The sequence below is a fragment of the Molothrus aeneus genome, chromosome 9 (assembly GCF_037042795.1).
Source record: "Molothrus aeneus isolate 106 chromosome 9, BPBGC_Maene_1.0, whole genome shotgun sequence".
In the NCBI taxonomy this organism is placed as follows: Eukaryota; Metazoa; Chordata; class Aves; order Passeriformes; family Icteridae; genus Molothrus; species Molothrus aeneus.
The window spans coordinates 11,051,364-11,077,800 of record NC_089654.1 but is presented as its reverse complement, the minus strand read 5'-3'; the positions used below and the strand labels follow the sequence as shown (position 1 = coordinate 11,077,800).

Here is a 26,437-nt window from a genome sequence, read left to right as displayed (position 1 = left end):
GGGTTCCTGGAGGGAACTTTTTTGTGCTGACTTCTTAGATTCTTTGGGCTGCAAAGTAGCTTAACCTAAAAAGCGATTTTAGTGCAGTGTTTTTGTCCCTGGTTTTGAATGGGCAGGCTTGCTTTGGGGATGCTGTTCTTCACTGTGCCAGTCTTGGCTGATGACCCACTTGTTTCAGTTCAGTTTATCTTACAGGAAGGTTCATAGAGGACAGAAGCTATTCAGTGCTGGTTTGAAATTCCTCTTGACTCTTTAAAGTTGACTGCTTTTTCTAATCTCATTGCAGTCTCCTGTGAGACGTACTCATTGCCAGAATTTCTTAGTACCATATGAGCTGTTGGTATTCTTGGCTCTGTTTTAAATGAGTCTAGCTTTTACTGCCTGTCTGAAAGAATCAAACCATGTAGGTTTCAAAAAATGTCCTCAAGACCGCCTCTTTTCCATCCACCTGCCCTGCAGCAAAAAACTGATATATTTAAATGAAGATTGCTAGTTTTTTGTTGTGCTTTCCTGCTTTCTAGTTTTCTGCCAAACTAGCTCTCGGTAGCTCTAACACTGAGTTTGGAGCAGAGGCAGGAGTTTAGCTTGCTAAACTCAAAGCTGTTTTTACAAAGCCATCTGGAGTGCTTAGCCTCAGCTAATTTTGGGTTATGTAGTCTAGAGTTTATAATGCCAGGACCAGATGCAGAAGAAGAAATGAGAATGTACGTGTGTTTTTGAAAAACCTTCTTGTACAGCGTCTGGGCTCCCAAACACAATATTAGTTGTGATATGTTGGCCAAAGAAGTGAGATTAAAGGAGGCTTTCAAATGGAGGGACTGAGATCATCTGGTGCACAGGAGATCAGTCCAGAAACAAGAGAGAGCAGCCTGAAGAAGCATGAGTTTGCTGGGGACAAGACACATTAAGAATTGTAGGAGCATTATTTGGTCAGTTGCTGTTGTACTTGATTTTGCCAAAGCAGTACTGACTTTGTATTTGTTTAGCTTGTAGCCAAAAATCTACCAATATGATCTGGTTTTTAGCTGCTTTCCGTCCTAGGCTGCCTTCTGCCCCAGGAAAGGAAGGCTTTAGCGATGGTTCAGGATTGCTGATAACACTGTCAGGGTAACACTGGCCCTTCTAAGGGTTAACTGAATTTCAGCTGACACCCTTGCTTTGAGTGTTGGGTTATCTCCTTGGGAAAGCTGAACCACTGGGAGAAGCTTTTTAATGTTTTCACTTTCAAAAGAGAAAGACAGGTACTGAGATTTATAAAATTTTAAAACATTCCAATTTAAAGCTCTTTAATTATTGAATGCAGACAACTTTTCCATAAGCAGAGCAACCATGGAAAGAGGAAGTGGCAAATTTTGATCCTGTTAAAGGCCAAAGGTGGTCTATTAACTTTGGAGGGACAGACAGGAGTCTGGCATAAGAAAATCTGGCGTTGCTACCAGATGGTAAATTATTTAGAGCACTAAACAGTTGAAAAAGATCAAGTCTATGAAGCATCTGGTAGGATATCTGACAATTCACCAGTTCTGCATAGTGCATGCTGTATGTATCTCATGGGATGGAGAGGAAAGTGAAAAATCTGTTGAAACTGGAGAGAAGCTTGATCACATTTACTGAAAGAAGAGAGAAATCAAGAGACAGACCTATTCTTTAACTGAGTTTTTTGTGTTCCTGAGAGTTACTTCTGAAGGAGGGCTGTGGAGGTGCTATTGACAAGACTCTGAGCAATCTGTGCTCAAGATACACCATTAGATGAGACACTTTGTTGCTAATGGAAGTGAATGAAAGAGGAAAAGCTCTCTGAAAGCTACTCACCCCCACTGTGGTCTGACAAATACCTAAGATGTTTCAGCACCACCTGTAAAACTCATTCTCTGTCCTAATCTTACAGAGCTTGACACACATGATTAGTTTTGACACAGTAATTTCAACCCTTGGTGTCTCCCACCCCCTCCCCAGGAAGAGTAGCCTCTTAGGATTCTGGCTACTGTTGAGCCAGATGTAATGCTGCTTAAAGTGCTTCAGTGGGTTCCCTTTTTCAGGCAGCACAAATTACCCCTGTACGTGCAGAATTTAGAACCATAATCATCACTCTTGATCCAGGCATTTCTTCCCATTCCTGTGTAGGCTGTTTTTGGGGAGCTGGCTAACGCTGGGCCACTGCTCTATTCTATCATTGGAATAGATCTTATGCAGCTATAAAGATACAACTACCTGTATCTGTCTTGGCTATGTAAGACATGTAAATAGTGCTTGTAGTAATCCTTTGGTGAGAATTGAGTAGGATGGGGAAGTTGGAGGGCAGCAAAGGTAACTGAGTGTGTGGCTGGTACAAAGAGCCTCTTCTGCAGTATTCAAAATTTTTCTGCTGAGCTTAGTTAGATTTATGCCTTCTCATTGAGACAATAAAAGCAGGATGAGATGATCAGTATTCTCTCTGCATATAGGTTAGAGCTAGGTTATTTTGTAAAGCATTTTCAGATGTCTTGGCTGGAGAAGATGTTGCATAAATAAAGATTTCTCTGTGTTGTGCGATATTATAACATGGGAAAAGATTTACTGTGCAAATACAGTAACAGAATGGAGAAGAATCATGATCTCCTGTTTGTTAGTACTATGCACTGTAAATATTTGCCAGGGTAGATTCTCTTGAGATTTCTCGTGGATTTCCCTAGGCACGATCATTGCTGGCATTCTTTGAGCGCTGTGCTTTTGTCAGAAGTAGACGTGTTTGTAACTTGTGATACTTCCATCAAAAGCTCAGCGGTTTCCAAAAAACAATACGTTTCCAAACCTAGCAAAATTCAGAAATATCTTTGTTAGAGCAGTCCTGAAGGTGTGTTTTAAATGTCTGACAACATGAGTAAGAGTGGCATGTTGGGCCACAAACAGTGTGAGTGTGCACAGTTGCAGCTACTTTGCTTCAAGGATACTCATGGGGTCCACTCAGGCTGGCATCTGCCAGCATGAGATTTTTTTCACTAATAATGCTGTGTTGGTAAGTTTGGTAACTTCTGCAGCTTAGTGGAGAATCACATCTACTTTTAAATAACTCTTGGGCTTTCATTGAGATGCCTGGCACTGAAAGTATGAGCCCCTGTCACTGCTGAGTGTGGTTGCTGAGGGCTGGTGCTTGCCAGCTCCTTTAAAGTCTGTTTTAATAGGTAGATCTTAGACTTTGAGATGGAAGTACAATGAATATATTCACATTAAAACATAAGGCAGATACACAGAAATTGTGTTCTTTTTAAATACTTGCCTTTTTTTTGGTTGGTTTTCAAAAATTTTTCTGTATTTCAATATTCAAGCAGATGCCCAAGTTAAGGCAATTTGCAAGATGATTTGCTTTGTTTTGGAGAGGGAATATCCAATCATGAATCCTTTTAGGTAGTCATTGCCTCTATTTTGGGGAGTTTGAAGCTGAGGTCTTTGCTTTGGGTAAAGCTTCTCTTTATAGACACTTTCCTCAATAACATTCTGCTGTGACTCTCACCCTGTGAGCTGACAGCTGATCCAATTCAGCTTCTGTTTCTTCTGCTGGAACCCGCTGAGACTTGCCTGGTGCACACCAGCCCAGCTGGATGGTCCAAGCTGTGCTTCACATGCAATTTGATCGCAAACCCTCCCTACACATGCAGTCAACCACGTCTGTCTAGAGCATGTGGAAGGAGACTTAAAGAGCTTAAGACTGCTTCTTGAATGTAATGTGCAACTTCAGAACTATTTGTTGTGAGCAACAGCAACTAAAGGATGCATTAATGGGCCATAAACCAGATTGTACATGAAGGTAAACTTGGAGACAGGTGCATTTATGCCTGCTGACCCTTGAAATCAGCTTATTGAATTCAGAGGCATGTGTGGTGCTCTACTGCTCATGCAGGGAAGATAGGTAAATTTCTTTTTAAAAGTGTCTGTAATGATGACTTTGCAATGCGGTTTGGTATATTGGCAGTTAATCTGTGTGTCATAATAATTTTCCTTTTCTTCTTTTTTTGGTTTGCAGGAGTAAGTCTGTGTCTGTAACACTGGATGTACTGACCACTTGCCTCAGACTGAAGAGGACTTGCTCTATTTTGGAATATGGTGCCTAACTTCTGCATCCCAGTACTCACTGTGCCAGCAGCCATCCTCTGCTGCTTGATGCTGCCTTTAGCAGGAGCGGACAGTAAGTAACATTTGGTTTTGGAAAGCTTGAATGCCTTGCAAAATTTGTTTCCAGAAATATTAAACCTTCTTTGTTTGTACTGGAAGCTGAGGGTTAAGAGACAACTTCCCCCCCAGTCTTCTATTTCCCAGTGTGCGCATTGCAGATAAACAGGGTGTGTGTGAAGGGGCACAAGTAGAACTAAAAAGACTGACAAAATTTATTCAAGTGCAGAAAGAATTTCTGCAGAAGCTGTGAGATCAAAACCTGACAGTTTGATTTCTAACACGCACAGATGAGTAAAGAAAATTGGGGGCGGAGGAAGAAAGAAGTATTGGGGTCACAGTAATCCCTGTTACTTTTTCCTTGTTCTTTTGCCAGCTCTCGTAATTTGTGTAGCACTGAGACATCTCTCCTGAGTCAGCAGGCAGTTGCTGTTGGAGAAAGCTGTTGGGGAAGAGGGTGCAAGTTCTTACCTTCTGGTATAGCTCTCCTACACCTATATTTTGGTAGAATTGGAGTACAGTGTTTCCTTGTGGTCATACTTTTAGCTGTTGTGTCCTTGCTGTTGTTCTGGTAGTCCCATAGAGTTGTTGTGTCTGGCTTTAATTAGCCCCATCCAGCCAAGGGGAAATATGTGCACAAAACGCTGTTGTGGACAGATGAGGACAAAAACGTGGCTAATGATAGCCTACTAAAAACACCTTATAGTAGGAATGTTTTATAGAATGGGTTATGCAGAGAGCAGGAAACCTCGATGCTTTTTCTGCGTAATCTTGAGGTGTGTATTTGTTAAGCAATCCCCAAGTATTTCTGCAGACCCCCTCCCCCTTTTTTTGTTTTAACCTGTACCCAGATTTTCAATGTCCAAGTGTCTTCACATTCGTCACAGACTCTGGCAGTTGTGATTACTTTTTGCCTCTGAAAGTACCCAGGGCCCCTGGGATTCTTGAGTTGGAGATGAGGTGACCATGATGGCCCTCCTGAGGTGCCAGCAGTCATCTCTTTCTCACTGCAGCTTTAGTCACCAGGCTTATAATTAGATGTAATTTTGTGAAAGTTGAAGAAGATCTTGATTCGTGTTGGTAGGAGCCTGGCTGAATGTAGGAAATGGACTAGGGGTTCCTAAATGTCCTTGACTGAGAGAAAGACCTAAATTTAAGGATGCTGGAGAGAAAAGTGAAGAAGGGATGTGAAGAAACATACAAATTCAGTTATTTTGTTTTCATTAGGGATGACTTGTACAGGCAGCAGATTAATATGTGGGATCTGTATGAGTCTGAGCTGCCCAGTTAAACTGGGGGCAGCAGCTGTCTCCTTCCTCAGCTTACTTTGCTGTCTGCTGGTGCTGTTGGAAGGTGCTTATTCAGATCACTTTGTCTGCACATTGTAGCCCATTTTGGAATCTGGCATAGAGAAGTACTTGTTTAGTGTTCTGAGGTGTAACAAAATTCCCTGAAATTTATAATTTTCATACTGGCTCCTGCAAAGGAGAGAAGCATCACTCACATCACAGATGTTCAGAAGCTGGTGGAGCTTGAGATGTCCCAGGACACTTCTTGGCCTGAGGATAACGTGTGGTAGACGTGGTTTGCTAATTTTGTGGAATAATTCCACATGCTTAAATTTGACAAAATTGGCTCTGTTTCTGTGTGGTGTCTCGGATGTGGAACATTTCTGTGTTGAGCAGCAAGTTTATCTGTATGTATGTCTTTTTCTCTGGTGCAGACTTGCTCTGAATTGCTTTTTCCTAATCTGGAAGGCAGCTCTGGAGGGCACTGACCTTTTAACTACCACAGCCACCATGGATTAATCAAGGGTTTCCTAGGATGGAAAGTGTTTTTTAGCAACTTCATGTATTTTAGCAACTTAGAGTTTTTCTATCATCTTACCCACTGAATCTTGCCACTGAGCCTCAGAGGATGGGAGCTGTGTGAAAGGACCTGTCTGCTCTGTGACTCTGCAGGGCTAAAATGTCAACCCCAAACCCTGCATTTTATGAGGCCTGCCCATCAGTGATGCAAACAAGTGATGCAGAAGTGAATCTGGCATTGGAGAGTCCTGATTCAGGAGAGTAGTGAAGGGCAAGGGGAAGATATGACAGTATATGGACACTGGAGCTTCCAGAAGAAGCTACAGAGGGATGCTGTGCACACTCCTGTTTTTTAGTCCCCATAGCATCCTGTTGGCTTCAGCAAAAGAGCATTTATTTATTACACTGGTTATGGCTGTTCCTAAGAAATCACTGTGATTCTTCCTTTTCCCCATTGCAATGCTGCTTGGAGTCAGTGGAGGGATGGGCAGGCTCTGTAGCTGCAAAGCACTCTTGTATTTCCCTTATTAAAAGCAACAGGATAGTGAGAGCAGGGTTATCTCTGGATTTTCTGGAGTCAGTCCCCAGATTGCTTTTTATAGGAGCAGGAAAAGGATGGCTGGAGATGGGCTGTGCTGCATCCCTGGCAGCAGCAGGGCTCCTGGCCGGCTGCTCACGGAGCACCCACGACTGGGTCTTCCCTACCTTCCCCACCTGCTGTTGTTGTAACACATCTCAGTGTCGCTGCTGGAGCTTCCTGACAATGAAGGCAGCTGGCAGAAAGGGGATGTTAACGCCTGAGATAAAGCAGATTTAGTGTGTATTGCCTGGCAGAATTAGCCCTGTGCTGTGCCGGTGCCTCCCCTGGAATCGAGGTCACAGGAGCTGTGAAGAATGTCAGTGATGAGGAGTTGAAGTGGCATCCAGAGGTTAAACTGAGTGGCAGAGTGTCAGAAAAAGAGGGGCTCTCTGGGTGCCTCCCTGGCAGCGGGAGGGGAGTGGTGCTTTCCTGGCTGCTCTGGTGGGGTGCTGGAGGAGAAGGTGAGTGGGAAGGGGCACATGCGCACCAACGGTGGATACAGAAGTGCTAATTTGGCAGACAGCTATTTCAAATCCTCCCCAGCTTTTACAGACTGCAATAAGAAATTATTAAATTTTCTCTGTGATCTGACTGTGTTTCTGTCAGGGTGACCCTAATTCCATTAGAGCAGCTCAGAGCTGATTCAGGATGGCTGTTTTACCCATTCTCTCTCAGCTTGCTTGTGTGGTTTTTTTATACACTCTGTGCTTCCCTGTCTGTCATCTTTTGATTGTGCATGGGAAAAATGGCTTTGCAGATTTCAGTTAATGTTCAGTGCAATTGTCAACTGAAAGGTGCTTTTTTTTAGCTTTTGAAAATGTGTCATTTATTCTAATAAAATAAAAAAACAAAAAATCCCCTCTCAAAACAAAATGCAGAGAAAATGGGGAAAAATCAATACTCTCATGAGAAATCATCAGCAATGTCTTTTGTTGTTCTTTTGGTTTTTTAAAAATTAGGTTTTGTTTTTGAAGTCCTGGGAACAGGTTCCATTAGCCAAAGGAAGAGACTAGGTGACCAATCCAGGGCCTTTCCTAACTGCAGTATATTTTGGTTTGTCTTGCACAGAATTTCAAAGGGCTTAAGGAATAAAACCACTTCAAAAGTGACCTTGTAGAAGGAAAGAACTAAGGCAGAATTAGGCCAACTACCTGTGAATTGATACCTGGTAAACAAACAATTTGCACCTTTTGATTTCTAGAGGTAGAGCAAACTTGGCTTTTATTTGAGGGGGTAGATGAAACATGCCTCAGTGAGCTGGTGTGGTCAAGGCAGAGCTTGGGCTCCCACCACCCCTGGCCAGAAGGGACCTGAGTCTGAAGTGTCTCAAGGCTGCCCTGCCCCTGAAATGAAGAGTTTATTTATATCCGAAAGATGTGCATCTTGTACATGTGCTTTTTTTGGTGTGTGTGTGTGGTTTGTTTTTTTGGTGGGTTTTTGTGTTGTTGTTTGGTTTTTTTGGGGTTTTTTTTTGGTTTTTTTTTGTTTTTGTTTGTTTGTTTTTGTGGGGTTTTTTGGGGTGTTTTTTGTTTTGGTTTGGTTCTTTTGTTTTTTTTTTTCAATCAGTGTTTCTTGGATGCTAATTGGATTGAGGAGACACATCATAAAAAAGAAAATAAAAAGATAGGGTGCTGATGCTTGTGAAGGTTGGGAAATGAAAGAGTACTAAGATGGATTTTCTAGATATTCCAGAGTCTAAGAATAGTAAGATGGTCTTACTAGCTTCAGGTGAGCTCTGTTTTGCCAGGGATTTTGCACTGTACCTCAGGTGCTGTCTGGAGGTTTTGTGTGGAAGAGCACTGGAGGGAACATTTGTTAAGGCACTAGTTTGTCCTTGTCCCCTAACTCTGCTGTCTGCCCTTACTGTTTTGTGCTCCCAAGACCAGCTTGGCTCGTTTTGACTCCCTGATCCAACTCTGCTGCTTTTGCTTCATAACCTGAATGATGCCTCAACAACAGCTCAACCCCAAATACAGCTGCTGCAGGCCATGCTGTGAGATAGACTTGCTGTTGTGCAAGCCTGGAAAATGGCTGCTTTGCAGAGCTGGGCAGTAGGATCCCATTCCAAAAGCTGGACACGAGGCTTCTCCATTGCTGCCTTGCATCAGTTTCTGTTTCCAGGTTTCCTGTTTGCATGCCTGTCCCCAAACACTGCATCTAGTGATTATGTGTAATTGATGCAATTGGATCCAGGTATTGCAGCACAGGTAAATACGAATTTTCTGCAAGTCTAGCTTGACATATTCCATCAGCAGAAAGAACATGGAACAAAATGTTTAGGAAAACCCCTGTACCTGAGGCATTGAGGTGGTGTCATTAAAGGATGGGTTGAAATATTAACGACAGTTATTGTGCAGTGTTTATTTTTGGTGTCCTTACTCATCAAATATATATATTTGGGTAGGAATGGATTCTACACTTGTGTGTAAAATACCTAAATGCTGCCTGCTTGTAGCTAAATGTTGCAGACATCAAGGTAGAAGGAATGCTTTGAGGACAAACATCATGTACAAAGTAGACAAAGGATCTTTTTCTGCATTTATAGCCCTTTTAGCTCCAGCACTTGCAGAGAGTGTGAATTTGTTTGGGTTGCTACCCACAACAAATCACAGCATGATGATTTGTCTTTTTTATATATTGTTAAAGCCACCAGCATTCATCAGTCAATGTCAGCTGACAGGTCAAAGGTCTGCTTAGCCCCAAATCCCTCATCCCATAGTGGTCAGTACGAAGACTTATGGAGGGTGTAAAAGCAGAATAAATATATAGTGATCTCCTCCTGTTGTCTTCTTGGAGCCCTCGGTGAGTGGTGGCTCCTGAACCCAGAGAGGTGCTGTAGCAGCTGCAGCCAAGCTTACTCTGGGTCTTGCTCTCAGGCAGCTCTGAGCATGTGCTCAGTCTGCAGGGACACCTGGGGGGCCATGGTTTGCATGGAGACCAGGGTGTGGGCTCTGACTGTTGCCTCTACTCCATGGCTCCTTGTTTAAGCCCCTCACTGCTGCTGTGCAGGGCTGTGCATCCCCACTTGCCATTTGCACCATTTGGACTCGGCTGCACAGCCAGAGGTCCTCTCCTGCCTTCTCAAGGCACTTCCTGTGATTAAATACCTGTGTAAATGATCCAGCACAGTGACAAATGTTGAGGGGATGATATATTTAATACTTGTTCTTTGAGAGAGCGTGTGCTTATTGGCTTGGTGGTACAGAAAACCAATAGCACTACCTGCTTACAATTTTATCTTCAGTGTAGATTCATAGATTTTAAGGCCAGAAATCAGATCAGAGTAGTCTTTTACTCTGACCTGTGTAGCACAGGCTGTATAATTTCAGTGGTAATTTCTGTGTCTGCTTTTACAGCTGTGGATGAGCTAGCACGTAGTTTTTGGGAGGCTGTCAAATCATTATTTGAAAACTAAATGATAGAGAATTTACCCATCTCTTATATGATCTGTAAAAATGGCAAGTAATCATTACTTCTCCAAATGTGTATTTATTTCAAACTACCTTTATGCATTTTTAGGGTTTAGACACTGGATATTAGAACATCTGTCAGTGAGACTGGAGACTCCTGCTGTTTAATGCAATCTCCTGGAGTAATAGCTTGAAGTGGAAGAGTTAGAGAACCTGAAAGTTTGTCCTTCTTGTTGTAGAAGAATGGACACATCTTGTGTTTTTTTCTGACCAAATAAAATTTTTATTGTTCTTCACTAATCCTCCAGACTTTTCAATATGTTTTTTAAAGTCAAGGGACCAGGACCAAGACAAGTGGCTGCATTTTCCAACAGTACAATGGCACTTTATCGTTTTTACTCACAGCATTCAGCTGGGAATGTGGTCCTCCATTGTGACCTCTGAATTCCTTTCTGGACCTCTGATTCCCAGGATGCAGACTTCTATTTCATTAGTGGGATTTGGCTTTTTGCTCATGAATATCTGCCCCTAGGTACATGAAAATGTGTTTTGCTGGATCCCAGCTCATTTAGTCATCTGAGTAATTCTTTAAAGGTAATTTTCCCTTTCTGTTTGTAGCTATCAACCTTTGTAAAGCTTACCCTTTACTTTCCAAATCTAATTGCTAGTTAGTTGCATTCATTCACAGATGTTAATCTGTTGTGGCTATTTGCAGAGGCTGCTATGTGTATTTTAAGGAGATATTTAAAATAGCCTGTAGTAGTGATGGTAACATCCTTTGCAGATGGAAAGGGGTGCCAGAAAACCGATAAAATAATACGGTTTGTCGTGATGCTCCTGGCTATTACTACTACTGATGTCAGAAAGGGAAAAAGTATAAGATCTGCTGGAGCTTTCAGTGTTTTAGCTGAGTAGTTGTAAAAAGCAATGATGTGGTAATAGGAATGCTTTTTTTGTTTCTTTGATTATCTCTTCATTATACTGGTGCTTCAGAATGATACTGTAATATAAGATGATCAAGCTCATTTTTGTGAACAACCAAGAGTATGAAATTTGTTTGCTCAAAATGTTAGTCGTATCTTTTTTGATGTTGAATGTGGTTTAAAAAGGAGTGGGAAAAAAAGCATCTGTTCATGGGTGCTTTTTCTCTGGTAAGTTGTCTATCTCTATGTATCAGGAGCTGAAAAGCAATGGTGTACTCTTAATTGAATGCTCTGTTTAGTCCCTTGTGAGAATCAGTGCTTTGTCTGTGCCAGAGACAAATCTCATTTATTTTGTTGGTGTGAAAACACTGTAGGGTGCTTACTGAAACTTCTAACTCATAGAAATGTCTTTTGCCTTGCACACTTTACTGACATATGATCACTGAATTAAATCAAAGCACTTTTTATAGTGGATGATGGCTTTACATTTGTGTATGAATTGTAGCCTGCAATGCTAGAGCTTTGAATGTGTGTTAGTGTTGTCTTTCTCTCTTGCATCATAACATTAAGGCTTCACAATAAGGGGCATTGATGTAGTATTAAAAAGAAATAATTACAGAATATATTTCATTTAGTGTAGTACAGGCTGGAATGACTTTGCAGTCCTGCTGTGCTTTTCAGATGGCCCTTCATTGTTTATATTACTCATTGTTGCCCCCCCCCCCCCAGTAATTAATAATAGAATTTCCATGAAATCTTTTCCAAAAAATCTGTATTTAGTAAGATTGGATTGAGATGTATAGGTAGTACCTGGTCAAAGCTTAAAATAAATGGAAATGCCACAATTTTCCAGGAGACATTCATTGCACCAAGGGTGACTCTTCTGAGTTGGTACTTTGAATATTTGAATAAAGTCATCATGTCAGGAAGAGATTTGGAGCTGGTTTGTTTTTGCTACATGAGGTTATTCTACTTGAGCTGATAGTGGATTCTCTGGAAGTAACTGGGGTCTCATGGAAAGGACTATCATCAGTCCACTGTTGGTGCTGGTAAATACTGCAGATTTAAAAGGAATCACTCAGAATTCTTGCTTGCTTTTGCTGCTTTTCTTGCAAATTGTTTTAAATCTTTTTACAAGCTCTACATGTGCCAACTTTGTTGGCTTACTTCAAAGATGAGTGATGTAAGCCCTTGGCAGTTAATTGTCATACAGGGAGAAGACAGTAACTGTTGAGCCTCTGCTCTTTGTTTTAAGGATGCAGAACATCTATGTGTTTTCTTCGTGTTTATTTTTAGCCAAATCCACTTCAGCTGTTGTATTACTTCTGTTAAAGGTTGTTTTGAAAAGGAGTTTTAAAGAGGCTAGGAAATACTCACCAACTTTACACATGTAGGGATTTTGCCCCTGAAAAACTCCACTTTTAGTAACCATTTTGAGCCTCAGCATTAGCACAGCTGTCCCTGGCAGGTGGGGGCTGTTCCTTTTCACCCACTTGTCAAAAGTTGGGGACTTGTGTGAGAGGGAGACAGTGTGTTGCAGAGCTCTCACTGTGATGCTGTTCCTAAGACAGGGCATTGCCTTGGTTTTCAAACTTGAAACTGAAATTCTGTCTTTTGAGGTAAACGTGAGAGTCACCACGCACTGATTTCAGAAAGGGTTTCAATCCCTGCGTTTGGGGAAAAAAGACATTTTGGAAATGAGGCAGCTATAGTGTATTGTACTTAGAGCGTGTTTCATTTACAAGAGGGAGGATTCATTGAAAGAACAGAATGATGAGTAGTGAGATTCTTGTTACATGCTGAAAATGGTTGAAATACTGGTCCGATGATGATGACTATGTATTTTAATCCTATTTAGGATCAAACAGAAGCTTTCAGTTTTTCCAGGACACAGGAAAACCCTTAGAGAAGCAAACTTCTCTCATAAGCAAATAGTTTCATATTCCTTTTTAAAGGACTGGGATGCCTAGTCCTGACACAGTGTTCTCAGTCTTGGCATGCTGAGTACAGAGTTTAGTATGGCTCTCAGGAGAATGATGAGGGTAGTCCAAGACCTAGAAAGGCTCCCTTTACTCTTGTTTGATGTAACAGGTAATGGTCCTGGTCGTTGACTTGTCATTTATACTTGCTGTATATAACTTCTAATATCCCTTTTTATGCTCCATTACCCACAGTTTATCAGGGGTTAACATGAAGTTTCTTAGTTATAACCTGTTCTTTTCAGCTTTTTATAGTTTGTTTCATGGCTGAAATGTGCCCTGCTTGCTCTTCAGGCAAAGTTCAAGCTGAGGGACTGTATTTTATAAGGTTGACATTTGTTTTTGGTTCTTTCTGCAAAAATTGTCTTCGAATGGCTCTTAAAAACAAAGAGAGTGGAAAAATACTTTTGTACCCTTAAAGCTGACTGTGGTGATATTTATAGATCTCTAGTCTAAAATGTCTTTGAAAACATTTGACCACCAAAGCGCATCTGTAGTAGTGTCCAGAGAGAATGGAACCTGATTTGTGGAAGGAGTGACCCATAGAAAAACAGGCTGCTGAATAATATAAAGGGAATTTCACGCTGGATCACTCTGTAAAGGGGGCTGTGTGAGCTCGTGTGTAACTAAATTGCCTGTGTATTCATTCTGTGTGTGTAGCCAGAGCTGCTGTGATCTCAGCCTTCCCAAGAGCCAGAGGTGCCCAGGAGAGGCGTCCTGCAGGTCCTCCAGCACCCAGCCTGGAACATGGGCAGAGAGAATTAATTCACACAGACACCATGAAGTTCCTCTTCTAGTGCATTTGTCTGTTTCTTGAGGCAGCTGTGGAAATAGGGAGTGTTTTTAGTTGAAGTTGCTCTGTGGTTGTACTGCAGGCCACAGGGGCTTGGTCTTGTCTTTCTTGGCAATGCCTGTCCAACCTTTATTCTGTCTTAGTAAATGCATGGAACATTTAACATATTTAACTGCCAAAGTTTTGTTATTTGTTTTTTTTCCCCTCAAATGCTAAAATACATCACCGTCTGTAGAGTTGTGTGCCCTATTTTAAGAGCAGAGTATGATTTGGGGTTTTTTTACACATTAGGACAAAATCCCTGTGTTGTTCACTCAGCATCTATGCAGTGCTCAACATCTTTTCTATTAGACACTCACCCTTCTGTTGCAGATAAAGGGTTTTTTTGGAGGCCAGTAGCTCAAAAATTCTGGTATTGTCTGTAATCTGTAGTGCTTTGTGTGAGAAGAGCTTCCTGTGTAATTTTGTGGAATTTAAGAAATACCACTTAACATAAAAAGAGTTACATGCAGTATACCACGTGGTGTTTTCCAAGTTTATGTTAAATTGCAGAATTATTTTGTGTTACAATAATTGCTGGATGGTGTCAAACTCTAAGTCCATTTATACCAAAATTATCCCAGCATAAGCCTCCAATGATGGCCAACAAATGCTAGATGTGTTAAGGAGGTACAATAAAGACCATCTCATATTCTTGCCTTTTCTCCCCACCCACATTACTTCCCATTTCCTGTGTGAAATTAGAAGCTGTTCTCAGAAACTGGACTTGTATTACTCCTTCTGTAGAGCTTTATTAATTGCAACTACTCTAAATATTGTTTTACCCACATGAGCAAAAGAATAATATCCAGCGTACGTTTGTCAAGGTCAGATCCATCTAATTTCCTTTAATGACAGGCTAACAGGCTTTGTGAATGGAGAAGCAGTAGATGTCATTTATCTTTAGTAAAGCTTTCAGTGCTCCCTCATGAGACTTTTTCCTGTGAAACATCTGCTCATAGGGTGGGTATTTGGCAGTTTGGTTGCATTCAGCATTTGCAGTAATGATCTCTCTGATAGAATAGAGAACATGCTTATTAAATTTGCAGGCAGCAACAAGCTGGAAGAGAGGCAAGCATGTTGGAGGACACTATTAGAATTCAAAATGATCTTTACAAATTGGCGAAACTGTCTGAGAGGATGCATGTCAATAAGGAAAAATGTGGATAGATGTTTGAAAATAGGAGTAATCAGCTACATAAATACAGAACGAGAGACAACTGCCTAGACAGCTGGTATACAGAAAAGGTCTTGCAGTGCTAATGGATCATAAGCCATACAGGAGTTGAGAAAGCAGTGCTTTTGTGAGGCGGACAGACATCACGGTGACAAGCAAAAATGAGGGCTACCGTGCTGAGGACACATTTGATAGTCTTTCTGCTCTGCTCACATGGATAAGGCTTCCAGTGAAGCATCTCATTTTGAGCATCCCACTGCCAGAATAGAAAGATTAACTGGGGGGAAGGCAGTCCTTCCCATCCACTGCTAGGAGAAGAAATACTGTGCTTGAATTACAGCTGGGAAGTTCAGGTCAGGCACTAAGCAACAGTCACAGACATGCAGGATTGTTGGAATTGAATTTCCAAAGGTATTTCTGGAATTCCATATGCAAACAGAAAGTGTTCGCTCAGATATGTTCTGAATAGGTAGTGTGATTTTTTAAAATCAATGTTTCTTTGTCTTCATTTATGAACCAGGAAAGGTGCAGTCTTGTAGCCTGTCTTCTCAAGGTCACCTAATAACTCTTATATCTTTATCCTGTCCTTTTTTATCCTCCTCTCAAGTGACAATCACTGTCTTTCCTCTGACTATGTAGCTTTGTGTGAAAATGTTCTCCAGGCCCTTAGTCCTCTTCAGTGCCCTTCTCTGACTTTGTAGCTCTGCTTTAAATGTGCTGGTGGGCAAAAACAGGGGAGAATATGAGACTTGCAAACATCCACTGGTTTTCTCATGAACCCTCGTAGATTTGCTATCGTTTTGCCCACATCTGTGCATGACTAAACGACAGCTGCCTGTTCCAGTGTGTGGTTCATCTTCTGAAGCCATACAGTTAACTCTGCTCTGTGAATTGTAGCAGGTAGTTCTGTGTTTGTTTGTTTTTCTCTCAGTACATGTTATTTATTTATCTGTAGGTAGCTCTCTGCCTGGAGACTTTTCCATGCTATACAGCTGTTCAGAGGCTGATGTCTGAGCTTTGGTGGTTGCAGGGGCTTTGCTTGCCAAGGCAGGGCTCTGGTGGGTACCTGGTGGTTGCTGCTGTGGTGTGCAAGAGCCCTTCTCTCTGACAGCACCAAGCATCTGTGCTGTTCTGCACTGACTCTCAGATATTCTAAGAAAGGCAGTGTGGTTGTGCCAGCCCATATAACCCAGAGCAGGTTGGAGGGTCTGCATGTGGACCACTCTAGGCAAACAATGCTGCTTCACTGTCCAGAGCAGCACTGACCAGCAGCTCTTTGGGGCAGGGGGAGGGTGGGGATTGAAACAGCTTCTGGCAGCACAAAATGCTTTGAAGCAATTGCAAAGGATGCTTGTAGGTCTTGCAAGACCTTCTGATTAAAATATGTTTAAATGTTTACTTATGTGTATGAAAGGGAAAATGTATTAAAAAGTGTATTTGTATAGAATGCTTTTAATGTTAATGGTAGTGGAAGGGAAGATGGGTAAGGTTTTTTACCTTCTCCTTCCAGAAGTCATTCTTGCTATGAATAGCTATACATCAACTCATGAATTCCTGTCTGAGTGAGGTCCCAGGGCTGTATGAGATGGGAGTATCTCATGCTTCTTGTTAAAAGATTACAGTTAATTTATTGCATGTTTGTTGTGGATAAGAAAAAGCTATTTACCCACCTAGGCTTTTCCTTTCCTGGGTTTCATAAAAGAGCCATGTACTTCTTGCTGAAGAAGTACAGATCAGAAGAGATTTGTCTTTTTAATGAATTGATTTAAATCAAAATGCAGGCCATTACATGAGTTCCTGAATTCTGGAAACTCTAGCATTATGTTGGTTGTTTCTTTGCCATCAGACTTTGACTTCAAACTGCAATTATTTTTCACAAGATGAAGAATGAAGTCTGTTGCCTGTTATGAATAATAGAGTATGGTAATATCACAGCTATATATGCAAACTCTGCAGACTGGCAGCACAGCTGCTAAACGTTACGTTTTTAAAATATGTGCAATCTGTTGTCAACAGAATTAAAACCAGGAACATTACATGGTTTGTTTTGTAGGGAAATTTAGTGATGAATAGTTCTATATTTTGACCTTTAAAGTTTTTTCTTAATCTCTGCACCTTATAGTGAACTGGGGAGATTCTCAAATTAAGACATGAAATTCTGATGGCTACCCTGACATTTCCTAGGCCTGGCTGGATATCTGGTCTTGATTAATTTTCTAATGTACCTGCACTGCCAACTTGGAGAGGCTCATCCTCTGCACAGCTGCACTTGAAGTGATTGCACTGTAAACCTCATCCAATTAAAAGGTGAATCCTGTTCTGGTAGTGGAAAGTTGTTTTACTGCTCCTCTCCCCTGATATGGATGCGAGTGAAAGTGTTGAAGGGAAGTGTTATCGCTGTTGCTTTTGTAGCTTGTTATCTTCCATCTTCATATACAAAAAAGTGAGAAATGCAGCCTGCCCAGCTATCTGAGAGCGAGGGTGACTTGGCAAGATAAACCTTCACTGGCTCTAATGGGCCTGACTACAGACCATCATGCAGCCCTTCACTACCATCTGGTAGTGTCCTGGCTTGAACCACAAGCAGCCAGAGAAATAAGGTGGAAATAGAGCAGAGAATAGCAGTCCATCATTTTGGTGCTGAGAAGAGAATAATGCACACGCAGGACATGTTCTGCCCTCCTCCTGACTGTGGAGTGGGAGAGGTAAGAGGGAGGAACCTAGGAATGTGAGAAAGGAGTAAATGTGAAGAATATAGAACATTTAGGTTTACTGTCCCTCATCAAAAGAGTCTTTGAAGTCCTGCTGCTTGGGAAAAGATGCAGACAGGCACTCCCAAAATACCAGTTCCAGGGTCAGGGAGCCTGGCACTGCTGAGCAGCTCCTTGAGTGTTTCTGTGCACCATTCCTCTCACCTGCAGAAAGAAATGCCAGCATTAGCAGATCTCTGATTGTGTCTGTGCTGGCAGAGGGTCCCAGAACTGATTTATAGCTCTTGTTCAGCTTTCAGCGAGCAGCAAATGCATTGCTTAATTATTCATGGCAGATGTATTATTGCAGGAAATTAAGACATCGAGGAAACAAGTAAAAACTATTACTGAATAGAGCTATAAACAAGGTAAGGTGAAAGGGAATGCAGTAGAAAAGCTCTCAGATGTTAAAATTCCCTCCTTCTCAGGAATGTTTCTCCCCTTTCCAAAAATAATTGTTTAAATTCCCAGATATGCAAGTGATTGTTCATAGTACATAATTAAATATTCTATTAGCTAACAAGTTGGGTTTAATTTGCTACATTTGTCATCTAAATTATCACATTTGTGAATGTGTGGAACCTTCTGTGGCTTCTTACAGTATATCTACTTCCGTAATGACACAATTCTCTTTATGTCTTTGACTTCCCTGAAAAGGTTTGACATTTTACTTGTGCAGGAAAATTTAGGTCAACCTTTGGCTTTCTGTATCAAAGAAAGAGGTTTTGGGTTTGCGTTTTGTGTCCTGGAGGTATTGCTGTGTAATGGTGTGCAGTGCTGCTGCGGGCGGTGTGACCCGAGGCCCATCTGCTGGCACTGGATTTCCATTTGAACCCCCTCTGCAGGCAGGCACACGTACATATCTTTCAGAAGCTGCTGTAGCATTATTGAAAGATTTATTTATGTGTGTTGATGGCCTGTGCTATGAAGCTGTTCTCTAACACACTCACACAGAGGCCAGAGCTGTTGGCTTTGAGGAGCACCAGCACTTGCTTGCTCATCAGGTGGCATAGGAGGCGTTTGATCACTCTCTATATGCATAGAGGGAGTTTCCCATTATTGCTGCTTCACGTTCCCGTTAGCTTTAAACTTTGCACATTTCATGACAATTTTTCAAATATGTAGTCAGTAACTGACCAAACTTCGCTGAGAAGGAGGTGGTTTAAAGACAACCCTTTCAACTTCTCTTTCAAGAATAGAATCATTAGCTTTATTATAAAAGTTATGGGGAGCATCTCTTAAGTTTTTGTGTAACCTCAGGCTTCTGAGAGTTTCCATTTCATTACTGTTCATAAGCTCATCATTTTGGTACATATGTAGTGATTTTGAAGCCCTTTACTTTTTAATTTCAATTATGTAGTTTGAAATGATATTAGAAGTCTTGTTATGGAGAATTCAGAGCAATTTTAAGACAAGCAAATGAAATTTAGTGATAAAATAGCCTTGTGTGGTTCCTTCCTGTGATAGGAGGTATTTTAGTCCATATGCAAACTTTGGCTATTTGGTGATTGCAGATACTGGTGATGGAAGGAAAATACTCTGTAACTTGCCCTATAGGGTTAATTTTCCTGACTCTTGAAAGCATGGTCTGTGTGCAGCACATATGTGTATATAACACTTCATACAAATTGGGCAAAAAAGAGATCTTGCAGGAATGCCAGTAAACCATCGGCAGCGAGGAACGTGCTCCCAGTTGTGTTTTGCTGTTCTGCACACGTGCGTCTCAGGATCGCCTAAACAGAGCTTTGCTTCCAGACCTAATCAATTGGTTCTCGAGCCGTTTAGCTTTTTAATTACTCTTGTCAAAGTGAAAATTATGTGAAAGGACTTGACTGTGCAATTAGCTGCTGAACATTTTCTGCAGCAATAGTGGGAAAACAATACCAAGTCCCAGAATAGCAGTAGATACAACCATAGGAACAAATCTGCTTCAGCAGAGAAAGAGATATTCTAGTAACTAATCTGAATGAGAGATAATTTATTTTTTAAATATGCATATATTCACAGATGTGAGCAGAAAAGGCTGTTTGTGTGAGAAAAGCCTGGCCCCAGCAGAATGCCAGGTTAGTTATCACTTGCTGATTTCCCTCAGATTTGAGGGCCCTGCTATTCATAGGCAGAGGCTGCAGCTCTGTCTTCAGTCAGGGCTGAGCAGGTTGGAAGAAGTGCCAGCTCTTTCACCTCCAGACTGCTGGGGGTTAAATTTTAGAAAAAAGGATTCACCTTTCCTCTGCTGCAGCCATGGGAGAATGCACAGTGTGTTTCTTCTGTGGACAGCAAGAGCCTATTTAGTGTTCATTCAGTGATCTATAGATCATCTGCTCAGACAAATTATATGTCTCCACAGCTTCACACTAAACTAATCTGGGCATTCAAAAAATAAATAAATGAGGCAGTGTCTATAAAGAGCTTCCATCTAGGGAAGTGGAGCAGTTGGAGCCTGATTAATGAATTCCACTTGAACACCCTGGCTGTGTGTTCACTGCTCCCCTCTGCTGAGCTCTGTCATCCAGGACAGCCCTTGCTGGAACACACCGTGCGTTGCTGGCAGCTCTGCTGGGACCACGAGCCACCATGGTGAGGATGGGACTTTCACCACCTTGGTTGGTTCATGGCCCCAGTGCAGAAGCCAGAGCTTGCCCAGGATATCCCTACAACTGCTGGTCATCTCAGGAGCTGCATGATGCTCTCCTGGTACTTCCATGTCCAGGACCAAAGTGCAGAGGCAGATTTTGGGGAAGTATCATTTGGGGAAGGATCCATTCAGTGCTGGTGGCCCTCAGAAGTGTATCTCATTGGCCTTCACCAAGCTAAAGCAGTATTTTTACAAGTGAGATTGAAAACACAGGTTAGATTTACTGGCTGTTAAATTGCTGAGCTGATGGAACAGAGCTGAGTCACTGCATGCTGACTGACTGAGCCCACACTCCTTCCTTGAGAACAGCGCAGTGAGGGCAGCTGAACAAATCCTGGTACTCGTCCTCCTGTGTTTGGAAATGCTTAATAGATTTGGAGGCTCAGAATTTTAATGCAGTTCTTTTCTGTATTGACAGTCACTTGAATGCTTTACTAAGCATACATACAAGAATTTAGGTTCTTTATATCAGTGGGCTTGATGCTTTCCCATCTTTATTAGGCTGTGTACCAGAAGGTCAGTGTGCACGCACACCTACATGCCCAAAATAATTTATTCTGCTGCCTTTTAGCACCTGCTGCACATGGAGTTGTTACTAGAAAAGGAAATTGTATCTTTTGAATAGTGAATAACAAAATTTCGCTCAAGACACAATATTTTTTACAAGGATTCAAGTTCCAGGACTATACATGGATGAGATTTTTTGTTTTGTTTGTCCAGGAGGTGATGAGGGCAAAACCAGCAGTAGCAAGACATCCATTCTTTGTGAAGGTTTGAAAGCAGGTGAAAGGGCTCAGAAACCAGAGGGATGCTTTTATTAGGTCTGAAATAGTCAGCACACCAACATCTGGTTTTGGATTTTAGCTAGAGGCAGCAAGATATGAGTATGGAAAGTTATTTTTAATTATGTGGAATACATTGTCTGGGTCTGTGTGCAAGCTGGCTGCAGTGAAATCAAGGAAGCCAACACATTTTAAGCTTAATTGTATTTTTTGAACAATCTGAGAACAATAAGTATGTAATAGCAGCTCCCTTTTGTGTGTAATACCTATTTAATTCAGTGCTTGAGACAGAAGGGCTTTGGCAGGGAATGGTCTGTGTGCAGGGAAGGACACAGGTACTCTCAATTGTCAGTTTTTCTTGCTGGAGAAGCTGGAAGGAGTGTGCTGGGATTCTGGGAGGGAAAATCTCATAGTTAAAACAATTTTTGATGTCTCAGAGGTTTCAATTTCAGAAGGCATAGATCTGCCTGTAATTGTCAAAGAGCAGTAATTTTTTAAAAAAAAGTAGTGAAATGTAGCGTAAATGCAGATGATATTGCTATTCCTCTTACACCAGGAGAGCATTTAGTAGCAGGACAAAACTACCATCAATTTTTGGATTACAAGGAGTTCCAGATTGTACTTACCCACTGTGTGAATGTCAGCTGAGGTGGGTATTGCAAATCCCTTGCAAGAACAGTGAGGAGCTGCATTCTGTCCTGAGACTTGGTTAAAATTATGGAGAATTTGAGACTAGGCTGTGAGTATCAAGTTTTAAAGCTGCAAAAAGGGTGAGTAGGAGGGAAAAACTGCATTTGCTTGGGGTAACTTGAATACCTTTTCTCAACATGTTTGCAGATGGATCACCTTACAGGTATGTGAGAAAGATTTGCATTTTAGAGTCCTGAGAAGTGCTTGAGAGATGCTTATATCCTGTCTTCACTCCCCTCCTCCCCCTTTGCTTCTTGTCATTTAACATTTTTGAAGTTCTTTGGGTAGTTACATTTTTGTCTCTATAATAATTATCAAATTATAAATTATTTTTATAAGCAAACCCTCTTGACTGTGGATAAGCAATCTTCATAAATTATTTGGTGGGATACTTAATTTGAAGTTTCTTCATTGCTTTTGACAAGATGTTTCTGCTGCTGTCACAGTTGATGACTCATTGCTCAAGTGAAGTGCTTAGCACTTCAGAAAAGTTGTAACACAAGCAGTCCTACTCAAAGTCTCTCTATTTATAAAAAGAAAGAAAAAGAAAGAAAAAGAGAGCTGTGGTGGACTGTGCTGAAATGTTGTATGAGCCTGGTCTGCAGGAGTGGCTCCAAAACATGGAGAGGGTGGCAGGAGCTCTTCACTGATACTGAGTCAGAGAAGAAACTGAAGTAACACATTTTCTTAAATCCCTTATTTTCTCGTAAGCACATTTATGAGCAGTCAGGGGAGTTTGTGAGTCTGCTAACTTTTGTATGTATGTGGGAACAGGGTGCTCCCTGCAATCCCATATGATTTAGGGCATTCTGCTTGACCAGCTCAACTCATAGCACTGGATTGCGTGTTCTTGCTTCAGCCATGAGGGTTCTGGGTAGGTGATTAGAAGGAAGTGGAAAATGGAAGAGGCTTTAGACTGGTTAAAGGAAAAAGTGCAAGGTGGGGTATTGAAGTACTGGCACCATTTAGTTCTGGCTGATGCTGTGCTCAGTCTGTGTGACTCTGTTGGAGCAAAAAGGGACCCCTATTAAAATTTCACAGACACAAAGCTCAGACCTTTTGGGGGCTGGAGGAGGAGGTAGCTGGATGTTGAAATTCCTGCTGTTTTGCCATTACTGATGTTTTTCTTGTGAGAAGCTTCAGTGAGGAAGTCTGACAGATGGCAACAAAGGGAAAGGTACAAACAAGGCACTCCTGCAATATAAATGTTGGGCTTTAACTGTTTCACTGAAGTGTTTAAAACACGTGTAAGAATTTGGGCAGAACTACACAGGCATGTTACAGCAGTGAGGTGAAATTTCAGAAAAAATAGCAGTGACAGTTGTTTTTTCCCCAGCCAAGCTGAATTCTAAAGATGCCACTGAGAGCAGCTGCACACACTGAATATTGATGGGCAGCTGGTGCAGGTCTTGTGCCCCCACCAACTTCCTTCATGTTTCAGGAAAACTCTCCTGATCTTATTTCAGCCGTGACATTATAGGAGTGCATTTGCAGCTGTATAAGTTCAGTGAAAAGAAACAAAATGAAGAATGAGCCAGAAGAGTATAAGGGAGCAGGAATCTGGCTGGTTTGGGGGCTCTGTACTGGCAACCAGTTGGGATTAGGACAAATTCACTTGTTTCAAATGATTATTCCAGGTTTTGGTAGGGTTTTAGCTGTTTGACTACTCTTGTCCTTGTGGAGGGTAGAAGAGACTGGGATATTGAAGGGTTTGTTATTGAAACTGGATAAGGTAAATATAAGTGGAGGAAATTTTATATAAATTGAGGAGTTCATAATGTGAGCTGTTTATAGGTTTCTGTCTTTTAAATTGAAAGTATTGTAGCTGTTGTGTGTTTGGAAGCAGTTAAGATTTGAGTGGACCATAAAAATGCGTGCAGATGTTCTTCCTTCTTGGCTCTGAGCATTCAGGATATTCAAACCACTGCAGTGGCTTTCTTCAGAAACTGTTTTATGGGGATCTCCACAGTATTTTGAAACCAGAACAAGATTTTCATGCCAGTGTTTAAACTTCACTAGAGAAACCATTTTAAAAAACACTCCAGTGTGTGTTTCTGTATGTATAAATTGCACCATTTACACGATAAAGAGAAGCCTTTTTAGTCAAAAGCAAAATGTGGTGAAGTGGAAAGGTGAGCTGCTGTCCCTCCACATCACTGTCTGATCCTGAGTGCTGGGTTTCTTAACCCCAGCCTTGTGCTGCTGCTATGGAAGGTGTGACTTCAAGCTGGGCTTATGCTGGTTTTGACTGGGGGGTGTTTGTTTGGAAGTCAATGAGGTTCTATTGAACACAAACTCAATTTAGACCCTCCTAGGACCTTTATTGCCTGTTGCACATTTGCCTGAAATGCTGACAGAGAAACTAACGTTCTTTTTTAATATTAAAGAACAATAACAACTTATTTTACACTGAGTAAGAAAGAGGCTTTAGCAGTGATGTACTTCAGTGAAATAACGAAGATATTTCTGTGAGCTGCTCTACATCAAAGCTTTATGAAGCAGGATTTCTCTGCCACAGTGTGACCTCTGCAGTGCTTCAAAGTGCTGGTTCTTTACACATCAGCTAGCTCCATGTTTTTACTTTGACTAGTGGTATTCCTGCTTAAACCACAGAAAAGGACTTTTATCTAAGCACTTTCTGGGAAAACTTTTCTTTACACATATGGACTTTGAGAATCAAATGCCACAAATGTTTTCTCAGTTGCCATATGAGCATACTTGGCAGAGATAGAAGGAACTTGAATACAAGGGAGCTTCTTAGGAAAGAAATTCTCTCTTTTGGTGATTTTTGCAAAACTGAATGCATGTCCTTTCAGTGGTATTAATTTTTGCTCTTTTGGAGTATAGCATGTGAACTTGAGTGGTTTTGATGTACTGCTGATGTTTTAGTACTCTCTCATCAAGAAGCTCTGTCTCATTTGAACATGTGAGCTTTATTTCTGCATATTGTGTCATGAAAAGTGAGAGTAATTTATTGTCTCTGTTAATGGGATGTGAGATGTAGATCAAAGTTCTCTTGAAACCCATAACAGCCAGCCCTTTATCAGTTGATGTTGACCAATATCAGCCATTTTCCCTACAGGAAATGAAAATGTTCCATCATTAGGCTGGGTGCATAATCGGGTTTCCTTCACATTGCTCCCTTATCTCCATATTTCCATTATGTGTTACTTTGCACTGGAGACCACTTGCATGCTATATAGCTTTGGTTTTTAACCTGCAAACCTGTTTGTTTCCTCTGGATTTTTACACACTGGTAACTTCCAAAAAACCTGGTTCAACCCATCAGTCTCAGAAGCTGTTCTGTTTTGGGATTCCCCTTGCAGCGAACTGCATGGTGGGGTACCCTTCTCCATGCGTCCTTGGGAACTTCTTCCCTCATTGCCCTTTCTCAGGCAGGGCTCAAAGCACATGCCCATGGTACATACAGCTCCTTGTATCAAACACACATAAACCCATTGGTAGCCCATCTATTTTCTTCCTTGAAGAAAGTAGATGAAAACCAGGACTGTCAGTTCAAGCGATCTGTCTTTGTACAGACCCGTTTTCTTCTTGGAAAAGCCACAGAGAGCCTCTGACAGCAGATGTGGCTTAGGTGTCACTGCTCCATCTGGATGTGCATACAGCTTTGGACTCTGCTTCCCACCCTGCTTTTGGCATGTTGGGAGGAGGAAGGACTTGGCAGGGATGGTCGTAGTGACACAGACTTTGTCCTTCCAGACATGGGAATTAAAATGCCTCAGCGTTTATGGAGGAAGGTAGTTAACAAGGCTAGTTACAGTTAGTCCCCTTATGCTGATTTCCTTATTTTTAGGTATGTTTTTAGCTATTGCTAATGAATTTAAGAAACAGATGAGTAATTTTTGCTTTAATTAAGAGTAATCTCGTGATTTGAAGTAATATGTTATTTTCTGCAGTGGTTTTTTCCGCTTTAAAAGCTGATATGGAGAAAAAGCAGCTCAATAGACCATTTAATGAAGGGTAGAAATTATCAGGTCATGCATTCTCTCCTTGTATTGTTCGACCATAACATAACATAATATATATTCTGTCATTATTCCCACCCCATCCATTAGCCATCACAGTTCAGAAATAAACAAATTACCTGTTCCCTTCTCCATTAAATGTAATTTTATAAACTGCATTATAACAAAGCTAACTGAGCTATAAGTAGAGAAAAAAATCCTTAGTTTTCAATGTAAATGGCATAAATTTGGCTGTGCAGAGAGGATGTGTGGGAAGGTATTGTTGCTGTAAGGATATTAGATGAATAAATTTTAAAAAAATTAAAGAAGTGTTTTGAAATTCTGTAGTTTCAATCAAGAAGTAAATTTTTTTGAGAGGGGAAATGGAAATGCTTCTGATCCTAGAAGTGCATACTGAAAAACAAGAGTCAAAAAATCGCAGTGTGCAGCCAGATGAAAAATATATGGGGAAACGTTTTCATGGTGAGAGTGGTTCTCAGTTGGAACAAGGAACAAGAGAGGCTTGGGAGTCTTCATTTGTGGAGATACTCAAAGTTTAGCCGGACAAGGTCTTGAGATAGCTTTCTTTAAGACTGTTTTACAGTTAGTATTTCTCTGAGCAGGAGGTTAGATTAGCTGACCTGCACATGTCCCTTCCAACTTAAATTATTCAGTGCTTTGTGCAAGAGACTTAAACAGTTCATTTACAAAATTTGGGACACACATTTGTTGATGCTGTGAGCTTCTGTATGGATCTACT

At 41.3% G+C, this 26,437-nt stretch overlaps 1 protein-coding gene across 13 annotated transcripts in view; it reads left to right on the top strand.

Moving 5' to 3' along the window:
- The window catches only part of PTPRF (protein tyrosine phosphatase receptor type F), a 374,864-nt gene that overhangs the window by 125,872 nt on the left and 222,555 nt on the right, over positions 1 to 26,437 (top strand). For all 13 annotated transcript variants that reach the window (XM_066556139.1, XM_066556138.1, XM_066556135.1 and 10 more), the window contains exon 3: positions 4,001 to 4,162. In XM_066556139.1, the coding sequence (XP_066412236.1) occupies positions 4,078 to 4,162 (85 nt within the window). In that variant the 5' untranslated portion in view covers positions 4,001 to 4,077. The remainder of the gene's footprint in view (positions 1 to 4,000; positions 4,163 to 26,437) is intronic.